This window comes from Strigops habroptila (assembly GCF_004027225.2).
Source record: "Strigops habroptila isolate Jane chromosome 13 unlocalized genomic scaffold, bStrHab1.2.pri S16, whole genome shotgun sequence".
NCBI classification, from domain to species: Eukaryota; Metazoa; Chordata; class Aves; order Psittaciformes; family Psittacidae; genus Strigops; species Strigops habroptila.
The window spans coordinates 395,467-406,909 of NW_022651054.1; the positions used below are offsets into that span (position 1 = coordinate 395,467).

General features: G+C 49.3%; 1 protein-coding gene across 1 annotated transcript in view; it reads left to right on the top strand.

Moving 5' to 3' along the window:
• Positions 1 to 11,304, top strand: part of RNF43 (ring finger protein 43) — a 60,483-nt gene extending 49,179 nt beyond the window's left edge. The window contains exons 7-9 of the mRNA XM_030474764.1: positions 110 to 212; positions 592 to 2,136; positions 8,188 to 11,304. Coding sequence (XP_030330624.1) covers positions 110 to 212; positions 592 to 2,136; positions 8,188 to 8,231 — 1,692 coding nt within the window. The 3' untranslated portion in view covers positions 8,232 to 11,304. The remainder of the gene's footprint in view (positions 1 to 109; positions 213 to 591; positions 2,137 to 8,187) is intronic.
• Positions 11,305 to 11,443: the final 139 nt, after the last annotated feature.

Consider the following 11,443-nt stretch of genomic DNA (forward strand, 5'->3'; position numbering starts at 1 on the left):
GCCATCTTGCTATCCTACAGGGCTCACTTCCATCAGGATGGACCCATGCAGCCTTTGGGGCACGGTTGTCCTTGCTCACACTCCTCTTCTTCTCTCCACCTCTTTCTAGGAGCTGCGGATCATCTCGTGCTCCCACGAGTTTCACCGGGAGTGTGTTGACCCCTGGCTGCAGCAGCACCACACATGTCCACTTTGCATGTTCAATATCCTTGGTAGGGCTCAGACACAGCAGGGTTGTGCCCAAGGGGTCCATGTACCCTTGGGTGATGCACAGAGTGCATCAGCAGGAGCATGTGTGGGTGTACAAGGTGGTGGGTGCTTGGAGAGGGGACCCTGTGCAGGGTCCCTGGCAGTGTACAGGGCTTGGGCTGGGACCTGCACTGAGAGGAAGGGATTTCAGTCCTGGGACCTGTGGGGAAGGGAGATGGGGTCTGAGGGAGGGTGCTGTGTGTGCAGGACCATCAAGACAGTTTGGTGGTGGCAGTGCAGGGCACGGGTGGGATGTGGGAGTGCAGTGAAGGCTTGCTGATGCCAGGGCTAGTGCAGGTGGGCTGTGGGACTTATGCTAGGTGTTCCCTTCTCTCTCCACAGCCAGAGACTCGGTGGACCAGGCCACGGCCGCTGGCTCCAGGATGGCCCTGCGGGACATGGAACCCGGACGGCGACTCCACCTCTTCCGCCAGCACCCAGGACATGCCCTTTACCACCTCCCACACGCGTATCCTCAGAGGAACCTAAGGAACTTTCCCCCGGAGCCAGCCCATGGCAACCCCTTCTTTCACTCTCTGGAGCTCTCCCAGCTGGATTTTGGCACCATCCACTACATGCCCTACAGGCCAGCCACCTCCCTGCTCACCTGTGGCCACCCGTCTCCCCTGGCCCCAGGCTTGCTGGGCCAGCAGCATCCCAACCCCTCGGCATGCGGGCAGACGCTGCCGCCCCACAGGACTTGTTCTCTCCAGCCGCAGCCCCAGCCCCCCTGCCTGGGGCTCAAGGCAGCCCTGGTGCAGAAGCAGCACCGGGCACCTGCCCTGCGCCGGGGGGTTGGCCACGGGCACCAGCACAACAGCAGCGGCTCTGGGGAGAGCTATCTCACAGAGCACAGCGGGTACCTGGCAGATGGGCCAGGCAGCGACTCCAGCTCGGGGCCTTGCCATGGTTCCTCCAGTGACTCCATGTTGAACTGTACAGACGTCAGTCTGCAGGGCATCCACGGCAGCTGCTCCACTTTCCGCAGCTCCCTCAGCAGTGACTACGACCCCTTCGTGTACTGCAGCTCAGAGGGACCTGCTACGGACAATGGCCAGGAGCAGCCGCGGCCACCAAGGGACACACGGCCCAGGTCCTTGGACTTGATGGTGCCTGGGGGTGCTGGTCCAGCCAAGCCCCAAGTGCTCAGCTACGTCCACTACCACCACCACCAGCACCATCACTACAGAAGAGATGCGGAGTGTCCCCCGGGGTGGGCAGGGCAAGGGCCTGGGCAGCGCAAATCCCGGTACTCGGGGGCCAAGGTTGGCTTCCACGGTGCTCGGACACAAAAGAGGACTGAGAAAAGCCATCACTGTCAGCAGCCTCCGGAAAGCAGCACTGTGCTGCAGGAAGCAGCTCTGGCAGGACAGCCAGCCTGTTCCCAGCAAGGCCAGGAGCCCTCTCATATCCCTTCCGCTTCTCCAAGCAGGTTGGACTTCAGTATAGAAGAAGAAGCCAACAGACAGTTGGGAGCATCTGGCACATCCCCTGTTCCACTGCCCCCAAAACACAGCTCACAGAGCCGTCACCACCGAAGGAAAAGAAAGTGTCCCCTGGAGCCCGACCCTGCTCTCTTGCCCGAGGACTCAGCCTTGCCCAAAGCCTGCGATGCTCATGTTCCTCATGGACATCCTGCTGGCTACCGCTGCTCACCCGAAGCCCAGCCCCTGATCCCCCCAGGTGCTCCCCTGTCCTGCAGCTCAGGCTCTCGGCCTCTCTGGAGGTGTTTAGTGCTGCAGTCTGGCTCAGAGCTGAAAAAGCAGGAGGAGGGGTTGTCAGGATGGGAGGGAAACCGCACGGTTCCTGCTGATTTCTCAGGGACAGGCACCCCCAGACACAGTCTGAGTCTTCAACTTCACTGCCCGTCTCAGCAGGGTAGTCAGGGTAAGTCTGGTGTTGGCCTCTTCTTGCAGCAAGCAAGTGAATGAGGGTGGTTTGCTGAAGGTACTCTGCTGACAGTAGACCTGGTACCTTCACAGTGGGCTTTCCTGCAGGACTGCTAACAACAGAAGTGTTTCAGAGCTCACCTGTCTGGAGATGATGGCCTGAATGATTAGCAAGGCTGTTAATAAGGGCACCAAACCCTGCAATCTCATCCTAAAATAATACACATGAGGAATAAGGTGGCTATTTTGAACTATAAGCATCTCTAGCAGCTGGAATATCTCCCAAATGAAGAGGTGGGAGCATGTTTCTCAGTGTCCTTGCATCAGTCTGGATGTCTTCACTGGCAGAGTCAAGGCTTATTGGGCTCTAGTTGTTTTAGCCAACCCTCGCTAACCGAATCAATAAGGAAGGAAGTGTGCATTGCCAGTGGTAGTAGGAAAACAGACTAAATGAGTTTATGGATTTGCACATGCCTCATCTCTCACCTGCCTCTGTTGTGTGAGAGTTGCTTTTTAGCATCGTTTGGGAGTCAGACATAATTAAAGTTTGGCCCTTTGCCTAACTGCTGCACATCTCTCACTGAGAGAGGGGAAATGCATTTGAAAGAGCCTGAGTTTAGCTCCCAGGTCTCGCTCTCTCATGCTCCTCTGAACACAGCAACCTGCGAGTCAGCATGGGCAGGTGCTGGCTCTGAGCGGAGCCTGGCTCCCTTCCTCACCCTGCCACTGACTCATTGCAGCTCCTCAGGCAAATTGTTTTGATTTAGGTACCAAATACAGATCGAGCTGCCTAATTTCTGTTAAAATGCTGGCCTTAAAACTCATGACTCACTGTGCCCATTGTGCCACAGAGATAATAACTTCCTCCCCATGCTCGTCTATCCAGCCCTCCGCCACACCCAGGCTCCTGGTGCTGGAGTGCCTGTGAGAAGGCAGGAGGGAAGGGGGAGAGGCTGGATGGGGCCTGGTGCTGGCTGCCCGCAGCACTCCATGCTCCCAGACTCCCAGGAACAGAGGTTTTTTCCCAGGCACAGAAGTGCCTGACAGTCCAGATGAGTTCTTCAAAGGGCCTGGAGGGGTGCTGCCATTTGGAAAGATAAGGAGGCAGCAGTGTACAAGTATCTCCCTGGTTTGCAGGTAGCTCTGAGTACTGATGTCCCCTGAGTTGCAGCCAGTGGGCAGCGATATTGCCAGGACACAGCCCTCCCAGGGTCACAGCAAGGGACCTCCACATGGAGAGAGCCCCCCGGCATAAGGGGGCAGGCTGCTCAGGAGTTGCTTTGAGCTCCCATTTCAAAATGAAACTGGGAGGACTCCCCAGGCCACGAGAGCTGGAGTCTGTGCACCTCGCACAGGGTGCTGGGTGCTGCAGTGTCCAAGGCATGGCAAAAGCCTATGCTGTGATGCCTCCGTCTCTTTGTAGAGAGCCCCAGCAGCCCAGATGTGTGCCCACCTCCTGATGGCGTGATGGGGGAAAGCTCTCTTGACATCCACCCAGAGCCAGTGCCAGTGTGCTTTTCCAAGCACACACAGCCTTCATTCCCTCTTACCTCCCTTTTCCAGGAGCTAGAAGGACCAATGTGTTGGAAAGCACATTGAATTGCAGTAGCTTCTGTGAATGCTTTCAGGACCAGCCAGAGAGTCAGAATCTCCTTGTAAGATTGAGAAAATACATAGAAAGAAAGGATTTAACTTTATTAGGAACTGAGGACAGTTCAAGAAAGCGGGAGCAGGGCTTACGCAGAAAAGCCATCAAGCTGAAAACACTTTGGTTGACATAACACAATCTCAGAGTTATTGGACATCAATCAACAGAAAACAAGTTAAAAGAGCAAAAACCAATCTGAATAGACAGTCCCGTGTAAGCAGGACACAAAAGATAGACAAGGAGACCAAGCAGAAATGTATATATGCCTCTAGATAAATGTTGTAAGGCTAAAAATGTAAGTGGATGAATTAGAAAGCCTGGCTTTAAAGTAAAGTTTTGACATAAACCTTTTAGAAACCCAGCTTAAAACAAACAGTGGGCCCCTGTAATTCCCAGGTGAAATTACAGAGATGAGAAGAATGTGTCTCTTCTGGTGGCATGGGAGGGACGCTGTGTGTTAAGGAGAGTGTAAAGTCCAATGACAGATAACACAAAAATCCCCAATTGCACCTAAGTAAGAGGAGTATGATGTTACGGTTCTAATGCACTGCGCTAGCACAGGCTGCAAAAGAGGAGCCTACATATACATGAGAACCTTCTTCAAACAGTACTAAAAGAAGCAGTCAAAAGAATAAGATGCTTTTGGGCACAAAGATGATTTAAAGCCCCAGAAAAGGGCTGGCCAAGCAACAGAAAGGGCAATTAGAAGCAAGAATCTGTTCTTCCAAAGCAAAGGTGTGGCTAGACCAAGAAACCAGACAAGAGCAAAGCTGAGCGTGGAGCCACAGTGAGGCAGGACAGGGAAAATTGCTGTGAACAACTTGTGGAAAAGAGAAAGACTAGTAACACGAACAGTTTGAACTCCATCAGGAGCAGGAAAGCTGCCAGAGGCTCTGCAGGTCCAGGGAGTAACACAGGCCTAAGAGGGACGTGCAAGGGCTGTAACTGCATAGCAGAAGAGCAAACTGAATTTATTGCATTAGTGATCACCGTGGAAGTGCTTGAAGAGGTTCTCACTCTGGCACATGGGGCAGAGGATCTCTCATAAAGCAAATCATCAATTTGAGCGTTTCTGAAATGCATCAGTAAAGTGGATAGTGATGAATCGCCACAGCTACAGAGCACCCACGTGGGCATCGTGCGGGGGCTCAAGCACAGAACTGCTAACTCACAAACATGGGCTGCAATCTGTTACCCATGCCCAGAGCCAGAAGGAAGAGCTGAGGGCATTATCAGCTTGGAACAGCTGAAGCCACAGAATGATGAGCCTGACTTTCCTGCCAAGCAAATTGTTAAAAATTCAAATACAGGGTCTGACTTGTAGGCACATGGCTAAATGTGAAAACCAGGGGAGGAGGCAACACAGCTTTTGTAGAGAGAGATAACGCCTCACAGATATTTTAGGGGAATGAAGCTCTCAAAGGGTAAAAGGGAAGGTACTCTCATAGGTAAATAACACACTAAAAAATAGGAGACAAAGTGCAGATCATTCTTAATGGAAGAGAGTTACTCAGAGAAGGAAGAAAGTGGAGCTCTCCAACTGCCTGCACCTTTCAGCAAGCTCATAAATATCCTGGACAAGGAGAAGAGATAGTTTATAAAAGAGTTTATAAAAGACAAAATCCTTCAGGATTGTCAGCTTTAAAACTGGTTATAAAGTGTGGTTATAAAGTGGTTATAAAGGATCGCCTATTGCTGAGTTATCAGGCAATAGAGTAGTGGTTGAAATCCCATGGAAGTAGCACAAAATGCCACACACAAGCTTCTAAGTAAAAATCAAATTATTGTTAGGAACTAGCTGGCAACAAATGGGGAACAAGCAGCAAGTGCCATCATGCAGCTGTGTAAGTGTGCAGAGCTTTCACAGCTAGCACTCACCACTGCCCAGCACTTCTCAAAGAAGTGCAGAAAGGTATCAAGTGCAGTCACAACAATGAGGGTTTTCTGAGAAAACAGAAAGAATATAGACACTTTCATGTGGGAAAAAAGATGATTAGCAGAGGATATGAAAGAGAGGATATAAAATCAGGAGAGAAGGCAGATAAAAGAGGTTCACCAGTGCTTATAACAAAGAGGTGACATCAAATGGGAACCAGAAGCTTTAAAACACCCAATAAAGTAATACATGGTGTGTGGTGAAACTGGTGCTCATTGCCCAGAGGATGTAGGTGCCAGAAATAAAACGGGTTCAAGAGCCTAGATCAAGAGCTATCAAATGCAGAGATGCAAATACACTCTCTGGCTCAGGAAGTCCCTAAACCAGGGTTTCCAGAAGCTGAGGGTGCTCCTGTAGGATGCAGCACCCTCGAGGTATGTGCTTGCCTCACCCAGCTGCAAGGTGAGGCTGAGTCTTGGTCTATGGCCCTTGGAGAGACTCCACTTGTGCAGGCAGTGCCATGCACTGGCATTCCAGGGAATAACACTGCCTGTAGCCATCACCAGGGCTCTGCAGATGATCCCGAAGATGCTTACATGATCTTGGAGTTTATCCTGCTTCCTTGAGCATCTCCACCAGCTTTTCCTGGTGGGGTTTGCATAAAGATACATCCCTGCCTCTTTTGCCTGGGAGACTGTGCCTGGGAGTTGTTTCACTGAAGAATCAATCCTTAAGCAATGCTGAATGGATCCTTTAAAGAGAAGTCAGACAAGTAGCAGTGAGTTACAGCTAGATGGCTTCCTAAACCACCTCGACGTGCATGGAACTGGTCCCAGAACAGCCAGATTACTCCCAGCACAGGCTGATGAAATCTCTTGATTTCTCTCTCTGGGAAATCTCACCTCCTGCAGCATGCTTTCAGCATCCCCCCCTCTCCTCCATCTCCTACTCATCCTCTTAGCTATTCCCTTTCATGTCATGTCTTTGATCTTTACTACAGAGGGGAAAGGATTAGAGGGCAGAAAAAGACCTACCAGTAAAATCTGATATCCAAAGAACAAGACTTCTGTTGTATCCCCAAGGTGTGCTCCTTCAGTTCATTGCCCTGTATGGGTTTTGGTGGCCAGTTCAGCAGCTGAGGCTCTACCACCACTCCCAATCCAAGACCTTTTTATAACCTCCCTTTCTTTTTGGGTAACGGGACACTCACACAGGCATGATTTTCAGAAAAACATTTTAATAATGCTGTCTGGGTGCCACAGGGCATCTGATCCCAGAGTGACCGAAGCTGTACAGTCTCTTTTGTGTTGCACATAAGCTGGTGTGTGTGAGAAACAGTTGGCAATGGCTTATTCAATGTACCAGAGACACAAATGCCAGATATGCTCAAACTCTGTCTTCTGGTACTTTGGCCATGCCTGCACATGTATGTATGTGTGTAACACCGTGTCTGTGCATTTCCTTTTCAAAGCAGAATCTCATTTGTTTGTTTCCTTCCCATAGATTTAATTTTCACAGGTCCTGTTCCTCCAGCTGATCATTTATAAGAAACAAGAATTTGATGTGACTGTTCTGAAAAGTTGTTTTGAATTGTTCTCTGTGAATACCTGTATGCACATTTGTTTCCTTTTGATCTCAGGAACATTCAGGAAAAGGGATATGTGCAAAAATAATACTTGTATGCCTTTACTGGGCTACATTGGCCCTGCGTGAGAGCTCTGCGCAGACTTGAGAGACATCTGGGAAAGGGACTGTGGTGTGTGCATCAACACTCAGTCATTGAGAGAGAAAGGGCCTATCTAAAGCAGTAACTCGGGGTGCGCTGTTTCTAGGCAGTTGGATTATGTTGAATATTTCAAAGTAAGCTGCTCAGCACTTGCCTGTCAACAGTTCACCAGGCAGAAGGGGCTGGTGAAGAGCATGAGCTGCGGTCCTTGCTGGCTGGGCCTGAGGGGTTGGCATTTATGGCCAAACACCCCTCGTTGGGTTTGGGACTCAGAAGCAACCTGCGCAACTTCTTGTACACTCTGAAACACACGTATCATCCCTCTCCTGCATGCACACATCACTTGCAGTCTGCTTTTGTTGTCTGGAATTTCTGTTGTTGTTGTCCCCTGTCCCTGGTAGGTGCTGCCATGCCACTGTGAGAGTACGAATTGGTGTTACATTCTGTTGCTACTGATTTTTTAAATGGCTGTACAGATTTTCCTCAAAGAGCAAACATCAAAAAGCCTCAAAAGCAAACATCTAGTACCCATGTGAGCCCTGGGGTGCACCATGCTTAGCCTGTATCTTCTGAAATATTTGAAGAGTAGCTTGACATCTTATCTTAACATTTTATTGTGCTTTAGCTTTCAGGAATAAACTGATAAGGGACGTGGCCAGGAAAGTCCCTCTAAAATACTGGGAGAAACTTAGTGGCTTTTGCTGCAGCATCTCTTCTCTGTATTGCAGGGTCACGGCTGCAGAGCACGGGAATGTTCAGCAAGGTGAACATTTTTCTGTTTCCTTTTCTTTGAATGCAGGATCTGAAGAGGAGGTCCAGGATGTCCATGAACACTCAGTTTAGTAAAACACTGGCCTGTTTCCTTACCGGAGAGCTGGAGTGGACAAAGATGTTCATTGTACCAGCCGTCAAGGAGCTCACATCTTGCTCTCTGCACAGCCCTGACCTGCACGGCCCATGCCAGGGTGCAGACTACGAATAAGCACTTGTGGTCTCTTCACACATTCCCATGTTGTGATGGTCACACAAATATGGCGCCGTGTTCTCCAGGTCCCCTTCTCCTTTGAAGGCACAGGCAGCTCGTCTTCATCCTGTGGCATCCATCTGCGTGGGCTGGCTCGATCAGAGACCAGAGTTGGGAGTCACCAGCTGGAGAGCTCGCGCAGTGAGTGCAAGCTGCTATTTTGGCATGTTCATGCCACGGAAGGTTTTGCTAAACACTTCAAAAATAAACAAACCTTCAAGACCAAAAGCTGCAGAAATCACTTTCTGTGGCCTGGTAGCTCCTGACTTGATTTCCTCACTGAGGTCAAAAGCCAGACTTCTTAATTTAACTTTTCCACTCTTACTTCAGACACAGGAACAAGCTATTCTCCATCTCACCACCCACAAGTCTGCCCTGCAAGGTACTGCTTCTGGCTTTTTTGGAAACCAACAGCTCTCACCACTTCTGATCACTTCGTTATCCCTCAGCTGACGCCATCTCAGCCATTTGCTGGGTTTTGCCAGCAGCAGGTGAGGTGAAGACACAGGGACAATATCAGCATTTCTGGGAAGGAGTTGGGTGAGACTCTTCCCATTGCAGTGGGAAGAGCAATCTCATCTGGCAGTGTGCACAAGTCTCTCACTCATCCTCTAAATCCTTCACCTACTTTCAAGATAGGTGTGATGGCTGGCTCTGTTAAGAGCAACTCATTTGTTGAGCATATTTCAAACCTGAGATGCTCCCATCTTGGGAATTGTGGAAAATCTTTGCCTTGATGTGGCTCTTGCTTCTCTCCTTCCTCTCTTGTTGCCTCAAGACATAGCAAAATTCCCAGCAAAAGCATCCATAATAAATGCAGAGCAGAGCCCCATCCATCATCCAGCCTTATTGTCGTATTTCTGAGACACCTGAAATGATTCTGCAAAGGAATTTTTCAAAATACCCTTCTGGCTTTTCTAACATTTTGATGAATGGAGAGAGAAAACTTGAGCAATCTCTACATTCTTGGTTTATTACTATTTTTTTTCCCTCCCAGTTGTGGAGGGGGTTTTTTTAAATATCACTAGTTCTTATTTCCTACATCTCATAATTTGGGGGCATTCAAGTAAAATAAAGCCTGCCCAAATTAAAAACTTCCAGAACCCAACCAGTTTTAATTCAGCAGGGAATTAGAGTGTCGAGTTTACTGCCCTCAATGATCATTCAGGCCAAAGAATTGGCCAGATTCCCACATGAAGTGCCCATTTCTGTGGCACCGAGTGTTCCCAGAGTTAATACTAATACAGCACTGGTGAGGATACAACACTGGAGCTGAAGGTAACTCCTGACAGTTTGAAACTCAGTGTAGGGACAGACTGCTCAGTGCTTGGTAACCTTTCTGTGTATTCCTTTAAAGCAGCAGCTGCTTCTCCAGTACAAGAGACTGCATGGGTTGTGTAGTCCCAGTTCAGGGTGATCCTATCTCTGCCTTCCTTTATTGGTGAGAAAAGCTTTTTATGGGGTTTGCTGCCCTTCATCTTTGAAAAAGGCATCTTTGTCCCAGCTGCTAATCAGTCACTGACATTCAAGTGATGATATTAAGTCAGGCAATAGCACTGTTCAAAACAAAATGTTATTCCCTTGTTAATGTTCATTTCTTGTCTTCTGTGACCAAGCCACTGCAGAACCTTTCAGTCTAGAGAAGAGTTGAATTTCTTTCATCAAAGAACCCAGGAGAACTATATTTTAATCTTTCCAGTCTCTTCTTGTTCTACAAAGCAGGCAGAAGATAAAAGCTCAGCTTGCTTTCTCCCTTGCAGGGATGTCTGTCTTAAGCTAGAAGAAAAAAAAAAACAACAAAACAGGAGATTCCCCCTGTTCAGCTTCTTGTGCATGTTGTCCATGGCTTGTCTCAACCAGCTCCCTACATCCTTGACCATCCTAGAGTCATCCTCAGATGACTTCACAGGAAGGAGGGTCATGAAGTGCGGGTGCTCCCACTGGTTTCCTTAGAAAAAGGCTGTGAGCCTCCAGGGATGCATTTCACTGCCTCAAAGGAACGGGCATATAGTCTGCAGCCTAAAAGTCCTCCTCTCTCTCCCTCCTTACCCTTAAGAAAACAGAGGGCTTAGAATCTGCAGCAAGCCTCAAGCTTCTTTGAGAAAGTGGTCAGCACTAATGCACCCTTTTCACTCCCTATTGCAGTATTACTGGGCTGCACAGGGCAATGCCTCCTTTAAAGTGTTTTCCTTTCCTGATGTTATGCTGCTGCTCCTTTTCTTACAGAAAACAGCCATTCTAGATGCTGAGCCGAGTGAGAACATGCAGGTCTGCCTCGGTGGGTTCTTGGGCGGGAGGAGAGGGAGGAACTCTCCAGGAAGGTGGTTTTTAAGGTCCTCTTCAGTAGATGGACTTCCACCCTTGGCTGCCTGGAAGGGAAGAAGCAGTATCTGAGAAAAGACTCCTCTCAGTTCCTGCCCCTCTCACTTCTGGGCGATGCTTTCAAGTGCTCAGGACCCTTGGGCTCTGTCACGGAATTTCTTCAGCCTCACTGCAATGAAGCAGAGCTCGTTTTCCTTCATTGCCTCCAAAGTCCCAGCTGAAAACCGATGGAAGCCAGAGCATCCCAAACTCCTCTATCCGAACCCAAAGCCCAGCCATTCTCCAGGGACTGCCGCCTTCCCAAGGCCTCCTGCCCCACCGAGGCTGGTGCCCAAAGGTGGGTGCCATGGCCTGGGCTGGCCAGACCTCCTCCCTTCCCACACAGAGCCGCTGCTCCCGTCTGTAATGTTCAGATCCTTTGGAAATGTGAATATAGGTTTGGTTTTTGTCACTGGTTGTCATTTCTGAGCCTGGCCTGGCTCTGGGGCTTGGGAATAAATTATGAGACCCCCTCCAAAAAAAAAAAAAAAAAAAAAAGAATACGTTTTATATCTATGCAAACCTGTGTATTTATGTGCGATAAAAGATGTGTGAATATGCTGATGTGCTCAGAAATATATTTATTTACTAATATATTTATCCACGTACCCGGTCTGCTCGCCTGGTTTTGTTCTTTGCACCGAGCCGCTGTGCTGCGGTGCCGAGGGGA